The 21342-nt window shown below is 52.1% G+C and overlaps 1 protein-coding gene across 1 annotated transcript in view; it reads right to left on the reverse strand.

Annotated features, from left to right (window-relative positions):
• Ppfia4 (PTPRF interacting protein alpha 4) overlaps positions 1-20901 on the reverse strand; it is a 47587-nt gene extending 26686 nt beyond the window's left edge. The window contains exons 1-11 of the mRNA XM_051147449.1: positions 20734-20901; positions 8655-9293; positions 5317-5418; positions 4739-4903; positions 4414-4488; positions 4150-4239; positions 3418-3609; positions 2990-3136; positions 2615-2749; positions 851-934; positions 423-554 (exon numbers count right to left, since the gene is read on the reverse strand). Coding sequence (XP_051003406.1) covers positions 423-554; positions 851-934; positions 2615-2749; positions 2990-3136; positions 3418-3609; positions 4150-4239; positions 4414-4488; positions 4739-4903; positions 5317-5418; positions 8655-8888 — 1356 coding nt within the window. The 5' untranslated portion in view covers positions 8889-9293; positions 20734-20901. The remainder of the gene's footprint in view (positions 1-422; positions 555-850; positions 935-2614; positions 2750-2989; positions 3137-3417; positions 3610-4149; positions 4240-4413; positions 4489-4738; positions 4904-5316; positions 5419-8654; positions 9294-20733) is intronic.
• Between the last annotated feature and the right edge of the window lie 441 nt (positions 20902-21342).

Below are 21342 nucleotides of genomic sequence, written 5' to 3' on the forward strand. Positions count from 1 at the left end.
GCTGCATGTTCCCCGGGCGCTGTGCCGGAGGCCCTCACACATGGGCAGCTGGGCACCTTGTGGTAGTTAGTGTAGCTCCTCTAAGTGATGCTGGGAGCTCTCCAACTCCTGCATCAACATGTTCTGAGGGAGAGCAGCTGTGATCCAGGGGCCCTGACTAGCCAGTGACCCTGCTCTCAGGTGTCTTCCTCTCCTGGCCTACCTCTTCAGGCCAGCATGACCCTCCCTGGCAAGGAATGCTCCTCCCTTCCGCAGTTGTGGCCCAGGTGGCCTTTACTACTGTGCCTTCGTATGCCTTCCCCGCATACAGTAACTTCTCACAATCCCTCTCCTCTGGTCAGCGGGGCTCCATGCTGACTCAGCCCTTCCAGACAGCTACAGCCACAGCCCCATGCCCTCCCTGCCCACCCAAGCCCCCAGACCTTCTCCTCCAGGGCAGCCATTCTCTCCTTGAGGTGGAGCTGCAGGCGTTCGTTGGACTCACTAAGCAGCCGGTCCACAGTGTCCGACAGCCGCTTGTTGTGGTCTTCGTTCATCTTCTCCCGCTGGCGCACCTGCACGGCCCGGCCATCTGGTACTAGGCCACCTCAAGGCCTGTCACCACCCTCCTCCAGAACCATCCATTTCCACCGGGGTTCTCTGCCTGTCCCTTGTGCCCTTATCTGCTCTCAGGGACCCTTTTCTCTAACCTCCCCCCCCCACCTACAGCCAGCTCCTCCCGATCTGTGAGCCTCCTGCCCCCATGCAAGCTTGTTCCCTGGCCTGTCCCTTCCGTGCCCCTCCACACACCACCCTGTAAGACGGCCCTGGGGGCGGAGAGGAGGTCAAGATGGCTGTCTGGTGCCCTCACCCTTGCCAGCTCCTGGTTCTTCTCTTCCAGCTGCCCTTCCAGCTGTCGCAGATGTTCCTCAATGTTGCCATGACGTTCCTCAGCCTAGGTGCAGGACAGTCAGCCACCTTGGAGATCTTTGCTCCTTTTGCTCAGGCTCCATATGCCACATGCCCTTGGTGTCAAGGTCCCCAGCTCTTTCCCATTGTCCCGAAGCAGAATGGTTAACCCCTTTTCCTGTCTCCTTCCTGCCCAAGGCTAACCTTAAAACTTACTCCCACTGGCCCCTCACAAGGACTAAAGGGAATGACCCATGGTAAACATGAAAATATGATGAGCAGGCCAGACACTAGCTTCCCCGTGGCTAGAACCTTCTCTACTAAATCAGCCCAGGTGGAAGGTTCTTCCTTCCTGGCTGTTATCTCCAGAGATAGAGACCCTGTGGTATTTGTACCCAGAACCCTGCATCCCCTACAGTCAGGAAACCCTTTCTGAACACCCTCCTGCTGTGACTTACTTGAAGCCATTAATCACTTCAGCCCATCCTTTCTCCTCAGTTTTTGCTCAGCATCCCACACACAAACTGTCCTCTATCCTCCACTATGACTGGAATCTAGTGCCTCGTTCTAGGTTTGGAAAGACCACAGTAACTACCCTAGCTGACTCTACCCTCCCAGAGGTAAGGAAACTGAGGCTCGGTTGGGGAGAGGTGAACTTTCCTCAGATCACAGAGCCAATCGGTGTCAAGAACAGACATGGCCCTGGGTCTTCAAAGGCACAGCCAGCCTGAGCTCAGTCCTTAGAGCAGCCATCGGCCACACTGGAAGGCTCTAAACTTCAGTCTCTGGGTCAAGTGCTCATGCAATGCTGGCTCCTTTTACCCCAGCGTTTGGGGGTGGATATGATGATCACATTAGCAACACACATACACAAATACATACACACACAAACACACACACTTATACAAATACACACACACAAACACAAATCCATACACATACACACACATACACACACACACACACACACATGCACATACACAAAAACATACACACACATAAGTTTCCCATCAGTTAAGACTCCTAAATTCTTTGATTAAGCTGCCATGTGTCTAGGTCCATGTAGTTCCTCTCTCCTCCAGAGTCCATAGTGTCTAGCCTACACACCTCTCAGGGACTATTGCTCTACCAAGTTAACCTCTCCATAAGGTAAAATTATGTTCGCCTTTAATTCATTCTAAAGCTGCAGCCATCAAGCGACCAGAGATGGTCTCTATGCCTTGACTGCTCCAATTTGGTAAAGAAAGATGTGCCCAGCCTAAAATTCCACCTGCTTCTCCTTCAGGGAAACATAGACTCTGATGGCATCTCCCCTCAGGCTGTATCCTTCCAGAGATGAAAATCCTACAGCCTCAAACAGAAACAAGCATCAGTTGAAACACTATAAAAAGTACCCTGCGTCCACACAGTGGCTTCCCCTTACAGGACTCTGCCTTAAGCTGAGCAGTGGTGGTGCATGCCTTTAATCCTAGCACTTGGGAGGCAGAGACAGGCGGATCAATGAGTTCGAGACCAGCCTGGTCTACAAAGCGAACCCCAGGACAGACAGGGAGAGCTACACAGAGAAACCCTATTTGTGTAGTGCTAAATGGTGGGGAGCAACTTCCTGCCCTCACCCCCACCCCCCTGCCTGAGGTGCCTCCCCCTCTCCTCATACCCTGCCTGACTCCATAAGAGCCTCAGACACAGGACATGGTAGGAGATCTTGGCCCCCTGGCCCACTTGCCTTGGTGAGGGCTGCAATTCTCTGAGCCAGCTCAGCCTCCACTTCCGGCAGAGTCTCTGCCCTGCGCATCGTCTGCTGAAGCTTCTGCTCCGCCACTTCCAGGAGCTCCTGCAGGTGCCGGGCTTTCTCCTCACACTAGCAGTACATACAGAAAGGAAAGCGAGGCGAGGTGGAGCGCTATGCTCCCATCCCACCCCGGCCTCAGCAGGGAGCAGCTGACAGCCATCCCAGAAAAATCTTGGTTCTTTCCTCTTTCCCAAGGGTACCTGCAGGACCCCCAGGGGTTCCTAGGCCACCAAAGGATAGTTTCCAACGTGATCATCGGGACCCCTGGAGTCAGGTACAAGGTCACCCCGCTCCATCTCCAGGAGCTACCTGGCGGTGCAGGGACTCCTTGTTGGCCAGCTCGTTCTCTAGTTTGTCGTTAAGGTCATGGATGGATGTAGCCTCTCGCTGAGCGGCCAAGTAACGCTTCTCCAGGGTGGTGATTCGTTCTTCCATGTCTTCCTTCTGAGCCAGGGCCTGGGTGGGGCAGAGGGTCACCAACCTTTCCCTGTTCCTCTCACATCTGTACCTCCTCTATTAACATCTGGCTGCAAGAGCCCAGGAAGGGCTGTGATCTGTGCTCCCCTTGTCAGTTTCTGGCTTTGACCCAACCCTCTCATGTCCCTCTTCACACTGGACCTTGCCAAGTGCGAACTCTTACCCTCCCCAGCTGTTGCCCAGACCTCTGTGCACATCCTCCTGTGTGCCACCACCTGTACCCAGGGAGATGCAGGTGCTGAGAGCAGGCCCTTGCCTACCTCACGGAGGTCCCGTTGATGCTTGCTGCTCAGCTCCTCTGACTTGATGAGGTCTCGACGGGCCGTGCCCAGGTCTTCCTCAAGTTCAGTCACAGTTGCACTCAGGGTGACCAGTCGCTCACGGGCCTGGCTCAACTCAAAGTTTTGCTTCTCCAAGAGCCCTTGCAGCTCTTCCACCCGGCCAGTGTCATCCTCCAGGGACAATGAACCATCAGCCGAGGAGCCAGAGAGTCCTACCCCCCACCCCCTCCATCCCAGGGAGGCTGGGGGGAAGGAATGCCCACAGGTCATGGCTCTGCCCAGCTGGAGCTCAGGACCAGGGCCAGGCATACCTTCCCCCACTGAGCCTAGTAGCTCACTCCTGAAAATGGCCAAATCACCTGGCCCTTCCGTGTATCTCTTTGAACAAGCTTATTTCTAGTTTTAATTTCTACCTCCACCTCTTGTCACCCAGGAAGGGACAGATGAGGCTCAGGAAGGCTCAGAGATAGAAGGAACCTTGCCTGATGCTGACACACAAGGAAGATGTGCGGACAGGCATGCCATGTGCAGTAGCACAAGCTGGAAATAGGTGACTTTGCCAAGGGGTGCAGAGGGGAAAGAGAAGAGGGAATATTATATAGAAAGCCCCAGTTTAATCCAAATAACATTCTACTGAACCTAGGCAAGCAGGACCTCCCACTCCTGTCTTGTGGAATACAGGCTCCTGCTAACCAATTACCCATTACCCACTTTCCACAGGCGCTTTGGTCCCAGCTCCACAGCCCCTTCCTCTTCTGCCACTCCATCTCGAATTCCTGCCCCCTGCTGCAGGGCAGATACCTACACAGACAAACACACACACACACAATCCAATGAGTCAAAGACCTGGAAAGTGATGCCTGGGCCTAGCTTCAGGCCCCAGGCCCCAGCCCCAGCAGGCAGAAATCTGAGGAGGAGCACAATGGGACAAAGAGGGTGACCCACCGGACTCCTCAGAGCTGCAGTGCAGCTTACCTGCTGGTGAGCTCCAGCCAGCTGCTCTTCCAAGGTGGTAACACGCTCTAGTGCTGCCCGGAGCCGCTCTCGCACCTGCCCAGGGGAGGAGAGATGGGGGGAGAGAAAGCTATTCCATAGAACTTAGGCTGGGCAGCACAGGCTTGCTCTGCCACTGCCAGGCATGGAAAGGCCTGTGGAGAGGCAAAGGCCCAGGAGAGAACCCAGCACTGGCCTGCAGCTGGAAGGCAAGTTCCCAAACGCCAGTGCAAAGAAACCCACGAAGGAGCACGAGAGAATCAAGGAAGCCTGGGTGGGTTGGGAAAAGGGTAGCGGAGGTGGGTACCTTCTCATCCAGGGCCTTGTGGTGCTCGAATAGTGACTTGAGGGCCTTCAGCACCTCCACCTCACTGGAGACGCCTGAAGGTGACTGGGCCTGGCGTTTTACCACCGTCATCCGCAATGACCGCTCATGGCGGGACACTAGGCATTCCAGATGTTCCAGAAGCAGCTGGTAGAGAGCAGGGGAGGACAGGAGGGAGAACCACGGACATGTGCCCCAAAAGCTACAAAGCAAGGCCCACAGGATCACCAAGTACAGCGTCCAGAAATGGCTGCTCTTCAATTAAACACCCGACCCCAGCTCGGCTACCCTGGCCTCTTCCCCAGACCCTCAACCCAGGAACCACAAGGAAGAACCCAGTCTTGGAGACTACATGGTCTGTCTGCCCAGGATCCCAGGATGGGAGGCAGAACCTACCTAGCCAAGGTGTTGCCTGTTCTTTTGGTCAGGACATATGCACGCATGCACGCATGCACGCACGCACGCACGCACGCGCGCGCGTACACACACACACACACACACACACACACACACACACACACACACGCGCGCGCACACACACAAAGCTGCCCCTTACGTACCCTTGTATTATTCCGTTCTGCTTTCAGCTCAGATATCTCTTCCTCCCGCTCCAGAAGCTGCTCCCGACACATGCTGAGCTCCCGAGTTAATGTGGCAAATTCCTGAAAGGCCCCAAACCCCTCAATGTTTAGAATTCAGCTCCACCTGGGCCTTGCACACCCACATGTGTGGTTGGTAGGCTGGCCTTGCACACCCACATGTGTGGTAGGCTTCTCTCATCCACCTTTTTCTTTTATCTGCCCACTTCCCTCAAACCCCAGCCTGCCCCCCACTGCAGGGCAGGAAGCCTGCACCTAGTGTGAGCTTCCCAAAATGAAGAACAAATCAGAATTCTAGGGAACAGGACTGCACACAGCAATGATTAAGTCACCAAGTCAGCCCTGCAAGGCCTGCCTCTCCAGTCATCGGTGACCAGATTACACTCTCCCTTGCACTCTTTGGAGTTCTCCAATAACTCAGTAGCCATCTCCTTTGTAATCATGGGGGGCAGTGCCAATGCGGGTCTGGCAGAATGAGGCCCACATAGAAACTAATGCGTGTTAGAGAGGGAAAAGATGGGTGCTATAAGGCTCAGGTGTGCATGAGTCCTAGGAAGCTTTCTTCCACGCCCTCCCTGGAGCTCTGCAGGCTGCAGATGGCTAGTAAAGCAAATGGGTTGAAGGAACACGCTACATTAGAGCAGGGAGGTGCACACAGCCCCGTGACGTCAGCCCTGGCTTCTGGGAGCCCTGTTCAATCAGGCTACGGCTGCAGCTCAGCATCTGATGGCATAGACTATCTGTCCCTTCTGAGGGGAAAGTGTCCCACACTGCCATGTAGAGGCTTTTCCAACCCCTGCACTTCTATCAAGACAAGTTACTAGGCGAAAGGGCTTGTCCTTGAAGTTCCAGGCCCACCGCCTCCCACTGGCTTGATGGCATTCTACCATGCCAAAACACATTCTCACATGAGTAGCTGCACCCTGTGGCCATGAAGTCTAAGCATATTGTAGAAGCCAGGGCTCCACTCCTCATCTATGGCCCCGCCCTTTAAACACCAAGAATTCATAACCACAGGAAGAATCCTCAAAGTCCGTGATTTCTCCCTCACTATCATGGCCGTGGCCAAAGTGAAAGAAATTTAAATATCTCATTATCTGGGAGCTGAGCCCTGGGCCTGATGCTGCTTTGCCCCTCAGCTTGCACACATACACCCTTAAGGACACACACAAACACACACACCATACACACACACACTTACCCCTAGAGAAAGGACTTGAAGGCATGTCCACACCTCATGATACCATCCCATCCCTAATGGGCTATACCGCTCTCCTCTCCACTGGCCCCAAGTTGAACAGCTGCCTTGCTTCCCTACCCTAGCAGGCCTTTCCAGCCCTAGCTCATCTGATAGCCTGCTGCCAGGAGAATCCCCAAGGACAGATCTGTCCACAAAGTTAAAACAAAGCACTAACTCTCCTGGCTTTCACACTTTTCTCTCCTGGCTGTTTGCTGTGTACCCTACAACCCCGACCACCTGTGTGACTTACTGCTTCCAAACCCCAACAAGCCATCTAAGAACCACGCCTTCACCTGGCAGGACTCCCTCGCCTTATGTAGCAGCCCCTGAGGAGGTCACAGTCCACTTCCAAGGGCCATCCTGAAAGGGTCCAGCCTCCCCAGGAGCCTTCCAGATTCTGAAATGGAAGCATCTCTCCCCGAAAGCCATTAGAGACTTGTCAATCACTGCCCTCCCCTCATGAAGCTTCGAGCATAAAGGGCTGGGAAGGCCTTGGCTGTGCAACCTCAAATACACGGCCCAGGACTTGCCATGGGCAAAGTAGGTGGAGCCCACATGGCCACCCCTCCTCTCTGCCAGAGTCCACATTCTTATACTCTAAGCCCCTGGGTTGAAACTCACCAATCCAAGCCTAGCTCTGGTTCTCCAAGAATTTGGAGAATGGCCCTGCAACTGAGGCTTGGCTTATTTGGTTTCTCCAGGGTGCTTCTCTCAAGCCAAGCAGCACCCTCACTGGCTCAGGGTGGTCTGTGCAACACATGCAACCCCTCTCTCCTGAGAAGAGGTGAAGAAAGTAGGAGGGCCATGTAGACTAAAGCCCCCCAACCCCCAATCCCCACTCCCCCCACCCCCCCAGCCTGCCCCCCCCCACTGTAGGGCAGGAAGCCTGCACCTAGTGTGAGCGTCCCACAGTGAAGAACAAATCAGAATTCTGGGGAACAGGACTGCACGCAGCAATGATTAATGTAGACTAAACCCCCACCCCCCCCCCCCCACTCCCCTCACCCCCCACCCCCACTTCCCTGGACCTGTTGAGCTGGCAGGCCACACCTTCACTGATGAGCTGTAACTTAGCTCAGGTTCCTGTCTCCAGCCTCTAACTGGGGCTCCCCACTCTCGCCCCCTAGAATATCTACCCACTGGGTACTAAGCAGGAAGCAACTCAGATTTCCAGCCCCCATGTGTTGAAGTAGGAATAAAGCAGGGGGGGCTGGAGAGATGGCTCAGCGGTTAGGGGCACTGACCGCTCTTCCAGAGGCCCTGAGCTCAACTCCCAGCACCCACGTGACAGTTCACAACTGTCTGTAGCTCTAAGATCTGACATTCGCACATAGACATACACACAGGTGAGACACCATTGCATGTAAAATAAAGGTAAATAAAATTTTTTTAAAAAGAAAGGAAGAAAGCAGAGAACAAGACAATATCTTGGGGGTTCAGGGGTGCACAGCCTCCTGCTGCTATTTGCTACCCCATAGCAATCTGCAGCTGACTGATAACCCTGGGCTTCAGGTTCCTCATTGGCGGAACAGGGTGACAGTGCTAAGAGCACAGGCTTTGTTGTGAGCATTGCTGAGATAACCTCTACAGAGAGCCAAGCCCACAGAAGGTGCCCAAGAAATGGCGACTAAGGTTTGGAGGTGCTGTTGAGGACCATGACATGGGATGCTGAGATTCCTGGCTGTGACTGTCTGTGTGGGGTCTCAAAGGCTTCTCCCACCTCTACTTTGATTCTCAGTCCTGTCAACTCTTGGTCCCTGGCAAGAAGATCTCTGTCCAGTCTAGGGTGCCATCTACTGGCAGCCTGGGCTCCCTGCTGTTGGCACTCATGGCTGGACGGCCAGATTGTCTTTCCGCATTCATTTCTCCAGGGGCAGCCAATCTAAGCAGTGGCACTTAGGAGGAAAAAAGTTCATGTAGGAACATGGGGACAAAAGTACTCTGAGATCTCCAGGATCCGATATGCAAATAGATGCAGAGAGTGAAGAGCCAAAGATGTTAAATTCAAAGGGGCAGGGGGGGGGGGGGGGGGGGGTGGGGTTGGAGTCTGTAAATGTACCTGGGGGAGAGCAGAGTTCAGGTGGCGCTGGAGCTGGTCTCGCTCATGAAGGGCATCCTGGAGCCGGCTCTGTGTGGCTACCAAAGTCTCCTGACTCTCCCGAAGGGATTCCAGCAACTTCTCTCGTTCATCCAGCATGTTCACCATCAGCTGCTCAAAGTTGGCGTCAGCATCGGTCCCGTGGGGGGGCCCCAGAGGGTCCCCCTCATTGATTGTGGGCATCACCTCACACATGATGGGGATGGACAGAGCCTTCTTGGAGTTGGGTCAGAGGGGTAGGAAGGAGCTCACAGGGTTGGCACCTGCAGAAGGACCCAGGGCATGGGTCTCAGAGCAGGCAGTGTCAGGCAAGTGGACAAGTGGGTAGAGGCTTCTGCCATGGCATCAGTTGCTTTTGCTCTGACAGGAGCCCAGGGTCTGCAGTGTCCCTGTGGAATGGAGCCAGAAGGCCTGGCTTAACTTTTCAGGGTTGGGGCTGGGTGCCCTGTGTCCCCACACAAGCAGGAGGCATCGGCGTGTGGCCATGACAGGCTGGGCGAGCAGGGCTGGAAGGCAGCCCTTTCTTAGACTGAGCACCCGAGCTTGGCAGAATCCCAGCTGGGTCTAGCAACACCCATGGTTTCTGGAGGACGGTGTGGTCTGTAGGAAAAGAGAGTGCCATGAGGACCAGCTGAAGAGAGAAGGGCACCAGGGGAGGGGCAGAAGAAGCAGGCCCTAAACCAGAGTAAGAGAGGATGGGGGAGGGGTGTTGGCACATGCCCCCTCTCGGGGCATACTCACTCTGCTAGCATCGCATTAGCTTTCCCAAGGAATGCACATGCCTCCCGCCTAACCTCGGTGCCTGCAGCCCCTGCCCCCCACCCCCTGCAGCTGTCAGAAGTGCAGCCGCAGTGGTTCCCCACCCACGTGGCTTGCTGGCCAAATATAGAAATGATTCAGTCAGCGACAGGGGAGCAGCCGGCAGGCTGCCCAGAGTCCTCCTGAGCCCTGAAGGTGGGAGGAGAGGAAACGGGGGTCTCTGTCCTCCCTCTGTAGCCTCCTCTCCCACATTCAAGCCAAGGCAGGTACAGAAGGGGTTTAAAAGGCTTCAGGCATGGGACTCCTTTAACCTAGGCTGAAGTCTGGGAGAGGCTCTGGGAGAGGTGGGCAGTGGGGGGCGACAGACAGCCCTGACCTGCTGGGGTGCCCTTAATTCGAGGATGAGGCCCACTTCTGAAGTCGGCCAAGGAGAAGGCATGCAAACCTAGTGAATCCACAGCCTCCACCTCTTTGTTGGAGACTGAATGAAAAAGAATCCCAGGTCCATACAGGGAATGAAGGGAGTGCTTGCAGAGAGAAACCTTGTGTGAGGAAGCCTACTTGTGGCTGGCAACCTAGTCCCTTGGTATAGGTAACTACCCACTGCTGGTGGTACCGGAAGTCACCAGCCAGGTCACACGCATATGAGCATGAGCAGGCCGGAGGTGGGGGAGGCAGGGTGCGGGGGTGGGGAACAGCGGTCACAGCAAAGGCAGGCTGGACATGGAAGTTAGGACACAGCTGGGAATTTCTCTGCCTGCCATCAGTTTTCAACCTCCCTGTCCAAGGCTAGGCCACTGGCTTCATCAGTTCTCAGAGGGAGTGTCCTCGGGCTGCCCACTGTAGGAGAGCTCTGAGACCACATAAGGGTCCCAAACAATGGTAGGTGCTCCAGAGACCTATATATGTGTTGCTGTGCCTTCCTCAACAGGTGAAGATAGGCAGCTCAGGAGGGTCAAGAGCCAGTATGAGCGATCAGACATGGTCTTCTGGCAGGGCAGAGTCCAACAGGGAAAACTGAGTCCTGATAAAGCAGGCCAAAAAACACAAGGAAGGGGGGGGACAGAGAAGCAGCCATTTCCAGAGGTGCCACAGCTCAAGCCAGCAACACACACACACACACACACACACACACACACACACACACACACACAGCGGGGGCGGATTTAGAAGGAGAGACCTAGGGCACATACACATCTTCCCAAATGGAGAAGCAGACAGGAACTCTTTCCACCAGCTGGACGGAGGTGGAAAGTTGTGGTCAGACGGCCCAAGCTCCCTCCCTCCCCACCTCAGAGCAGCAGGGGACACAGGAGCAACTGCTGCTCCAGGTTGTCCACTGCCCTAGGGGATGCTAACAACAGTAATTTCTTTTTCCTGCCCAGAGCTTCAGAGCCCCTTCCCCCTGCTCCAGGCTGTGAGACTGACAAGCACACACACACACACACCTGGGGGGGGGGGGTCCACCTTCCCTCTCCACAGCCATCTCACATTCTCTCTATGGCCCCACACAACCACTTAATTTTATTTATTTATTTTTTCTTAGTTCTTGTTTTTGTGTTTTTTGAAAGCTTGGAAGAGAAGAGCAGGCTGGACAGAAGTCCCCTTGTGTAGAAGCAGTCCTGTGGACAAGAGCAGTACCGAGCCTGAGGCGTGGCTCGGTGGCACAGGGCTTGCCTACTAAGTGCAAAGCCTTAGACTTGGTCATTAGAGGGGGCTGTGGGGGGAGAGAAAGGGAAGGAGGTGGGAAGGGAGTGGGGGTGGGGAGGGAGAGTATTCTCAGCAACTGAGCTCCCTGCTGATGGCTTCAGCACCAGGTTCCCAGGGAGCCTGCAGCATGCAGGAATGAAGAAGCCTAGAGCCAGACCCTAGGACATCTGGGGCGCAGCGCTACCAGGGTCCAGCTGCGGGAACCTGGGCGTGGTGCCACACCCGAGGTCTGGGCTGTAAGATGGAACTGCAAGCCTAGTTTTTCCCAGCTTTGAGGACAAAGCACCCTACGGTGGCAGAAAAGGAACTGCCTTCATATTAGGCAAAAGAAAGCCTGGGGGTGGCGGCTGAGAAGTGCCTTCTGTTCACGCCCATATCACGTGATGGCACCTCATCCCATTTGAAAAGTTTCTTTTAAGAATGATGCTGCAGCCTGGTCTACAAAGTGAGGCCAGGATAGTCAAGGCTACACAGAGAAACCCTGTCTCGGAAAAAGAAAAAAAGAAAAAAAAAAAAGGAAAAGAAAAGAATGCTGCTGGAGTAAGGAGGTGAGAAAGTTAGAACAACAGTATAAGGTGAGGGCCATGTGGTCCAGCCCAGCCTCCCTACATCCTCCTAGCCACTCTGACAACTGAGAAACTAATTTTGCAGCCAGAAACCTTTTCCCAGCCTCCCTGCAAACCAGGTGCCAGGTGGCAACTCTACTTCCTCTGGCGAAATGGCAAGTAGAGCTGGCTGGAGATGAGCCCAGAGAAAGATGCCAGGCAGAAAGCCCTAAAGGACCACGCAGGACCTCCCACCCGCCCACCCACCAGGTAAGAAGAAACTTTAGACTAGCCACATGGGGACACCTGGCTTCTCTGGCTCCGGGGCCAGCTTTAAATAGTGCAATTATCATCTCAGCTTAGCAGAAGCTGCAACTCCCAAACTCACAGGTCTTGATTCAGAGACGAAAGTGCCAGGCCCCAAAGCCAGCATTTGCGAGGGGCTTTGCCAGGAAGGGTGTGGGGCAGGCTGTGAATAACAGAAGGCTCATGAGTGAGTGAGTGAGTGGGTGTGTGTTGAGAAGGGAGGGGGGTGCCTGAAAAGTAGGCCTCTGGCTCTCTAAACATAAAAGGCAATCTCCCAGGCATCTCTGGCTCTCCCAAAGTCACCCCCATTACCCCCTAACTAACAGGAGAGCTGAACACCCCAGTCTGACCCTCTGGCTGTATATGCACACAGACCTGGCTCCCTACTGCCCTACCAGATGGTAAGCCCCAGCCCTTGCCTGGCTCAGCAAAGGATACAAAGCCACAGCCAAGCTGCTGTGAACTGTGCTCATGCCCGAGTGGACCCTGAGCCGGACAAAGACGGAGCATCGGGGTAGGAGCCTCTTTAAAGTCAACAGGACGAAAGGAGGGTCTTTCTGACATGGGACACTCTTTACACCATCTCGATCTGCTGGCCCTAGGCCCTACATAAGAACCCCAGGCAGCTTTGGAAGCTCTAAGGCCAGGCCTTCATGTGAGAGAAACTGAGCACATGTGTGGTTTCTAGAAGTTCATACCTGACAAGACTTCAAAGAGAGCTGAGAACGCTGTCGCGTGCCTATAATCCCAGCACTCAGGAGGCAGAGGCAGGTGGATCTCTGTGAGTTTGAGGCCAGCCTGGTCTACAAAAGTGAGTCCAGAACAGCCAGGGCTACACAGAGAAATCCTGTCTCAAAAAACCAGAGAGAGTGAGAGAGAGAGACAGAGAGACAGAGAGAGGGGGTGGGGGAGGGAGAAAGAGAAAAGAGTTCAAGGAAGAAATCCTGGCCCAGGACTAGGCTCATTTAACTTGCCCTCTGAAAACCACAGCCCCCGCACCAGCAACCTGGGGGCACTCCTTTCTCTAAAGGCAGACTCTGGAGCCCGCTGTTTTCATGACCCTGGGAAGACACTTATTCTCCCTGGGCCTCAGTGTCCCTCTGTGAGATGGGAGTGATAGCTAGCAGGCCCCACTTCAGGCAGCTAACAGAGATTTACACGTCTCCATTCATGAACTGCAAACATCACTTCCTGGCCATACAAACTCTGTACCAGCTCCTAGCTCCTGAAGCTCTCAAGGCTGGGCCCACCCAAATAACATCAGAAAAATCAAAACCTTACTTCAGGAAGCCATTCCCAGAGAATAAAGTCTTGGACAAGATTTACTTGGTAGTTGCTAGGACAAACCCTTCAGAGGGGTCCAGTTCTCTTCACCTCCTATAAGACCAGCAGTGAAGGGGCTGGAGAGATGGCTCAGTGGTTAAGAGCACTACCTGTTCTTCCAAAAGACCCGGGCTCAATTCCCAGCACACACATGGCAGCTCACAACTGTCTGTAACTCCAAGATCTGACACCCCCACACCAACGCACATAAATTAAAAATTAAAAAAAAAAAAAAGACCAGCAGTGAAATTTTGCCTCTGTATTTTGGGTTTCTGAATCTGACAAAGGAAGGACATAGCACACAACGCTTTAGGGAGCTCACGGAATGCCAAGGGGCTCGCAGGAGACAACAGCCAAGAAGGGGTTCTGAAAGGGTGTCAAGTGTGACCCAAGTACAAGTTGGCAGCAGCTTCCAGCCTCAGCACTCAGCATTCCCAATACTGGCACATTCAGGTGGGCACTGGCTTACTGCACAAGCTCCCCTGGGCTCTCTCTGAACTCCAGATTTCCAGTTACTCCCTAAAATAACAATGATGGGTCTCTTTGTCCCAAGTTAGCTCCTATCACCTCTGTGAGCACACAGTGTACTGCCCAAGCTAAGTCCTTGACAATGAAGGGAAGCTCTGAGGACCATCACACCAGGGCACCAGGTCTATCCTGGACACACCTGTCACTTTAGTTCCTCCTCTGCAACACCCAATTCCAGAGATCACGACTCCCAAAACTGGATTCTCTGACCTAGTACTTTCTTCTTGTTTTAGTCCTTCGAGACAGGCTTTCTCTGTGTAGCCTTGGCTGTCCTGGACTCACTCTGTAGACCAGGCTGGCCTTGAACTCACGGAGATCCACCTGCCCCTGACTCCCTGAGTGCTGAGATTATGGGCGTGTGCCACCATGTCCGGCTTTTTTTAGTTTCTGAGACAAGGTTTCTCTGCGTATCCCTGGCTGTCCTGAACCTCCCTCTGTAGACCAGGCTGACCTTGAACTCAGAGATCCATCTGCCTGTCGAGTAGTGCATTTATAGGTGTACTTTCTTTTCTTTTCTTTTCTTTTTTAATAGGTGTACTTTCAAGGACAGCCAGGGTGGAAGCAGTGTGACAACTCAAAGGGCTCTAAACTCTCTTCTTTATTGATCTTTTAAAATCCTATGTATTTTATGTGTGTGAGTCCAGGTGAGTGTATACCATGGTATACTTCTGGAGGTCAGAGGCAACTCTCAGAAGTCAGTTCTTTCCTTCCACTGTCGGGTCTTAAGCTGTTATGTCTTCATGGAAGGAGCCTTTAACCACTGAGCCAGCTCATCAGCCCACAAACCCCTTTTCTTATTTGACTCTCATTGATTATAAATGTGTCCTTTTTACAGAACACTTGCCTAAGGATGTTAGTCTAAAACATGGCTTGACAATTTCTGGCTTAAGTACTATCTGTTAAGATACTAAATACAGGGGCTGGAGAGATGGCTCAGTGGTTAAGAGCACTGCCTGCTCTTCCAAAGGACCTGGGTTCAATTCCCAGCACCCACATGTCAGCTCACAACTGTCTTGTAACTCCAGTACATCTGACACCCTCACACCAATGAACATAAAATTAAACAAAGAAAATAAAGCCCTGGTCCATTCTGATCTTTAAAAAAAAAAAAGATATTAAATACAGTTCTCCTGTTTTGCTAAAATGAAAAGTTTCAATCAGAGAGCCAGAACATCAATGCAACAGAACAAAAGACCTGGCACAGTCACAGCTAATACTGCATTCTGCCGGCCATTTCCTACATTCCAGCCATCTCAAAGACACTGAACGCAGCCCTCGGCTCCTCCATCCCTCATCACTGAGTACAGACATTCCAGGCATCTCCTATTCATCAGAGCTGTCAATTGAAACAAGTGTCCTCAAATAGTTTTCCAAAGACGAAGCAAAGCAATGTGTATGGTATATTTGGAAAATAAAAGTCTTTCAAAGCCAGGGATCTGTGTGGGACAAATGTCCAACAACAGGGTTCTCTGGCATGGGAAAAAAATAAATGCTCAGAAGTCACTGCATTAGTGAGTCAGTGTTAAGATTAAGGAGCTATCACATTGCAGCAAACAGTCCTGGTCAGAGCGCTGACAGGTGTCAGGGTGAAGCATCAGGGTACAGAACTACTGAGAAATACAAGCACTGTAAAAGGGGGGGAGGGTGTGTGTATGTGTGTGTGTGTGTATGTGTCTGTCTGTCTGTCTATGTGTCTGTGTATGTGTGTCTGTGTGTGGTGTGTGTGTGTGTGTGTGTGTGGTCAAAAACAGCATGCATACATGTGTTTATAAAACAGAGAATGAGGAGGTCATGTTCTTTACACAGTCAGGTATGTGAGCATGTAGTCATGAGAATGCTTAGTATGTATGTGCAGCCATGAAAAAGTTAGGATGGGAATGAGAATATGGTAAGAGTTTACAGCCATGACAATCAGGGCCTGACTGTGCGCATGAAAGCCAGTGAGTGTGTAAACATGCCCTAAACATCAGCAGTGAGTTATAGACACGTGTGATTATATGTCAGCGCTCACGACTGTATGTGATTGTGTGTGAGCAGGTGTACAGTCATGAGAAGGAGAGTGTGTGGTAATGACAGGCATATGATATGCATCTAGGAGACAAGAAATCTTGTATGTGCCTGACAGTACAGTGAGGGCCATGAAAGCTCGGGCATATATGTGTGACCATAGGTGTGCACTGTTGGTCATGAAAGAGTCTAAGTGAGCCTATGTGAGAACACCTGAGCAGAAAGGATGGGGGTGGAAGAATGTTGTTTCCGGTAATCTGCCCCTTACAGGACCAAAAGATGTAGACACACCATGCTGGTCTTGTGTGAGTTCAGGTCATAGGAGAGGGCCCACCCTTCCTTTGATTACCTCAGCCTATTTAGGGATGCATTGCAGGGTCTCCAAGCCCAAGTCTCTATGCCCATGAGAGAATCCGGGGTTCACCCTCTGTTCACTCTCAGAATGTCAAATAGCATGGAGCAGCCCTAGCCAATCTCAGGCAGCCAGCCTTCCCAGCTCTCCACTTTTCTAAGCCAAACATGGAAAGGCATCCTTTTAAAGCAACCACCAAGGGCCACTACACCTATCACCTTCCCCCTCCCCACGCCCCAACCCCCCACCCACACCTGTAGCTTTGCATCCCCCACCATGTGTTCCCTTCACATCTTACTCAGGAATAAGGAGCTCATTACCACAGGAGAGGACTTCCATCATTCTGTGGAAGATTTTCTTAAAGTGAATGGAATCCTATCTCCCCTCTGAAAAGACAGCTATCCATCTGAAAACAATGGCCATGGAGACACATCAGCTATGCACAAAACTGCACACCTATAATTCTAGCATTTGATATAGGGGCAGAAAGATCATTAATTCAAGCTCATCCTCAACTATACAGCAAGTTTGAAGCCAGCCTGTGCTGCATGAAACCCTATTGAACACACACACAGAGTGTGTACACTCATAATTCATGAAACTTCAACTCATTGGATTGGCTGGGCAAGATAGCAAGAAAGGTCTCTAAATGCAAACCAACTACTTCATGTGACAATTAAAAAATTACTTCGATTACGCCTATAATCCCAGCACTCTGGGAGGCAGAGGCAGGTGGATCGCTGTGAGTTCAAGGCCAGCCTAGTCTACAAGACCAGAACAGCCAAGGCTACACAGAGAAACCCTGTCTCTGGGGTGGGGGCGGGAATGGGGTGGACTACTTCAAAGCTGGGCACACACCTTTGATCCAACACTCAGGAGACAGAAGCAGGTGAATCTCTCTGAGTTTGAGACCAGCCTGGTCTATGTAGTGAGATCCAGACAGCCAGGGCTATGTAAAGAGACCTTGCCTCCTGTGTGTGTGTGTGTTTGTGTGTGTCTGTGTGTGTATTTCAGAGGAGTGTGGAGAGATAGCTCAGTGGCTAAGAACATTGGTTGCTCTTCCAGACGACCCAGGTTCAAGTCCCAGCATCCACATGGTGGCTAACAGCTGTCTATAACTCCAGAGTTCCAGGGATCCAATGCCCTCTTCTGGCTTCCAAAGGCACCAGGGACACAGATGGTGAATAGTTGTTCTTACAAGCATAGCACTCATACACATGAAATTAATTTTTCTTAATTTTTAAAACTATAAGTTCTTTTTTTAATTGCCTTACAACATGTTACATATTTCTATAACTAATAAAGTACATATAAACAAGATATACTAAATCTATACATTTGTAGTATTGTTCAAGGTCATAAACATAAACCAACCCAAGTACTCTGCTTTACGACAGACTTAGGGATTTTCATGTCATCTACAGGCAGTTCCTTCAATGGAATGTAACAATATGGTACCAGGTCCCCAGGCACAGCTCTGCTGCAGGTTAATATCATAATTGCAAGGAGAGCCTGCTTCATAAAACCCAGGGGACCAGAAGACAGACCATTTCAATTCAATTCAACATCGCTCAGAGTACTGTTACAGATACAGAAAACCTGCAAGGCACATCACAGGCTCCTCAGGAGAAGACAGACATCCTGTCCTTGATTCAGAACAACACAGAACAGCAGTTGGCCAGCCTCTGGTCTGGGGTCAATGCTGGGCACCACCTGGAGTATAAGCAACTGAAGCTCTCAGGAAAAGTGACCCTGAACCAAGGCCTCTCAGTCCCCAACTCTCTCAGGCACATAGCTGCTCTGTGCTAGAACTGACTTCTCCTGGGACAACAGAAAACACAGGAAGGAAGCCCCGCCACAGCCTCAGGCCATCTGCAATCTGAGTGCTAAGCCAGGCTGCTGTGGTCATGCCTGTATGGTGAGGCAGCAGCTAGGGGAGGACAAAAGCAGAGCCTTAGGGTCTGCTGGCCTCACGTCTCATATAACCTCGCTTCAAGCCCCTTGCCCCATTGCTGCTCCACCACCCCGCCACCAGCTCCAGCTCATTACCAGTCTCATGTCCCTAAGGCCTCCTTCCCACCTTAGCAATACAGAACCCTTCTCAGACTGGAGAATTCAGATGGGTTGTGGTCCTGGGTATGTGTGTGTATGTATGTGTGTGTGTGTGTGTGTATACATATATATATATATATATATATATATATATATATTATATATATATATATATAATATATATGGCCCTCAGCATAGCGCCACAGCCCCTCTGAGCGTTCTTGACTCTGCTGGCCACCTGAAGTGCCACACTCCTGTGAGCCAGCACCGTATGCCCTCCAGAGCTAATTATAGGTCAGTGAGCTAGCAGGCCAGAGAGAGGGGGACAGATGGTGACTTATGTGGTTGCAATACACACTTATCTCTCCCTCTGACCCTGCTCCCTCCCCTCCATCTCTTCCAATTCCTTATGTGGGACCCAGACTCCATGGCAGGTTTTACTCAGTCTTTCTTACTCATTACCAGCACACTCATTTGCACAAGCACACCCATGCACACCATCCATGCGCGCGCGCACACACACACACACACACACAAACACCCTCTCTATACTGCTCAGTCAGCACAGCACACCTTGTTCATAGGGCAAACCCTCTACCAACTTAACATAATACAGCTCTTGAAGGCCCAGGGGAGAGTATTCCTGGCATAAGGAGGCCAGTTAACTTCCCTGTGTCTGAAGGCCCCTTTGGCATCAGCTTCTTGGTCCTCCCAAGCCTTGGTCCCTGCCTCATCACCAGCCATCTGTGGTCCAACTATCCATCGTATTCCTAGATTTAGCCCTACCACCCTCAGAGGTTTGGAAGGGACCCCTAGCAAACCCCCATAAGTTTTTTCCAAGTCTAAGATTCCAATCATGACTGAGAGGTGACCCCCACGAGCAGACTGCTGCCCTACTCTGCCTCTCCAGTCTTCCTTTCCAGGCCAGCTGCCGGGGCCGAGCTCATACGCTGACATCATGACACACTCAGCAGCACAGACCCAACACCTCCTCATGAGAAGTCCCTTCATGCCAGCCTCCGGTACCCACTCATTTCTGGAGATGGTGTCTCTACTGCACAGCCTATGGTGCCCCCATGGCCCCCCAAAAAAGTGTGCTATCCCTCTTGTCATTACTTTGAGACATCAATTTATCTTAGGAAGCCTCGTCAGGCCTTAGCACAAAATCTAAGAAAATAGCCAAAGCAAATCAGTCAAGCTGTCATTTGTACTAAAGACTACCAGGACAGTTAACATTGGTTAGTTTTGTTGCTGTTGTTTTGTGGATTTTTGTTTTGTTTTGTCTTTTGTTTTTGTTTGGTTTGGTTTGTTGGTTGGTTCATTGGTTGATGTTGTTTTTGCCAGTCCACTAGCAATGTAACTAAATTGTATATAGGAGAATGTGTGCCTACTTGGGGTACCATTCAGTTGTTCCAAATATCTAGCATGGTGTCTGGCGTGCATGTAGTAGGTGCCCAATAAATGTTGACTCGCTATTGAAAAGAGTACTAAGAGCCAACTCCAACAACTCTGGAAAGGACTGGAGTCCCTGAAACCAGGCTCCTGGAGCAGCCTCCTGAAGCTCACACCAGGAGCGACTCAACAAGCTAAGCACAACCCCCTTAACCACTTGCTCTCCGTGAGCAGTACTGAGGAGCTGCCTCAACTCTCCTCCTTTCCAACACATCTCTCTTCAAAGGTGACATCAGCACCTAGTGGCACTTAGTCCTAGATCCCTCCTCCTTCTCAAAGAAACCACCTATAACACATTTCCAAGTCTTCCAGCCCGACCTCCCTTCCTACCCACCATAAACCCCTCAAGATCCGTGCTGGGAAATACCTCTACTGCGATCACTAATCGGCTCCTCACCCCCACCCCACCCCAGTTCAGGAATCTCTATTATGACAGTCCTTTCGTGTTGCGCCCACCCTCATCTCCACCCCAACCAGGCCGCCGGCTGCCCATTCCTTTCACCCCACCGCCCCAGCACTGCGGAGATGGGGGTATCTGACACCCTGACAGTTCAAGGAATGCAGAGCTGGCGATAGTAGCCAAGGGCGTAAAGAGGCACGCAGAAAGAATGAAGACCCCCGGGAAGAACTAAGATCTCGGTCTCTCACAAGTGCTCGCCCAAAGGAACAGAGTTGGCCTCCAAGCCCGAGGTGCTTTTGCTGACTGTCCTGGAGAGGATGTGGGGGGCGCAGTGCAGCCGGCTGCCCCCTTCCAAGGAGCAGACGGAGCTGAGGGCGAACTCCACATCCTCCCTGCAAAACGGGCATCGACCCCCATCCTCATCCCCAAGGGCACAGAGCACAGCAAAGGCGAGGGGCGACGAAACCCGCGCCCCGCAGAGACATGTCCAGACCAGAAAAGGCTGTTTCCCAGAGCGCACTAAGAGACTCCTCCTCTAACTGTGCAGGGGAGCTGAAGCTAGAGAAAGAGATATTTTTCCCCGTGGAGCGGGTGATGGGTGCTCACCTGTGTGGAATAATCGAAGGCCCAGCGGCAGAAGGGCGCCGCCCCCGACCTCGGCAGAGCGAGGAGTCCTAGAGGCCAGAGCGCAAAGGTAGCTGCAGCCTCCGCCGCCCAGTACCGAGGCCTCGAGGACCCGCCCCCTTCCTCCGCGGATACCCCGGCCCCACCCCCAAGGGCGGGGCCAGGCCATCTCTCCCAAGGCCCCGCCCCCGACACCCAGGCGCTCCCCAGCCCAGGTTCACACGTGACAAGGGCGCTGCTTTGATGCTGTTCGCCATCTTGGTTGGGCCTGAAAGGGCAGGGCAAGCATTTAATGTGGTAGGCATTTAGGCCTCAGGACTTGGAATGCAGAGCACATCCTATTCACTTCTATCTTCTTGAACTCACCTACCGAAATCTAACCTGTTCCTAAATGGCCAGTGTTTGTCACCTTTTACACCTGTTCTCTCCCACATTTTTAAGAAACTGGAAACCCAGACACTCTCATAGTATGTGACTTGCTTTTAGCCATGTGATTGTCCTAACACTGTTACTATAAAACGAAGTGTTTGTCTGATACATACATCCTATGAAAACATGCTCAAATGCCAAAATTCTGACAAGTTTTAGCTA

The sequence above is a fragment of the Acomys russatus genome, chromosome 6, assembly GCF_903995435.1.
Source record: "Acomys russatus chromosome 6, mAcoRus1.1, whole genome shotgun sequence".
Lineage (NCBI taxonomy): Eukaryota > Metazoa > Chordata > Mammalia > Rodentia > Muridae > Acomys > Acomys russatus.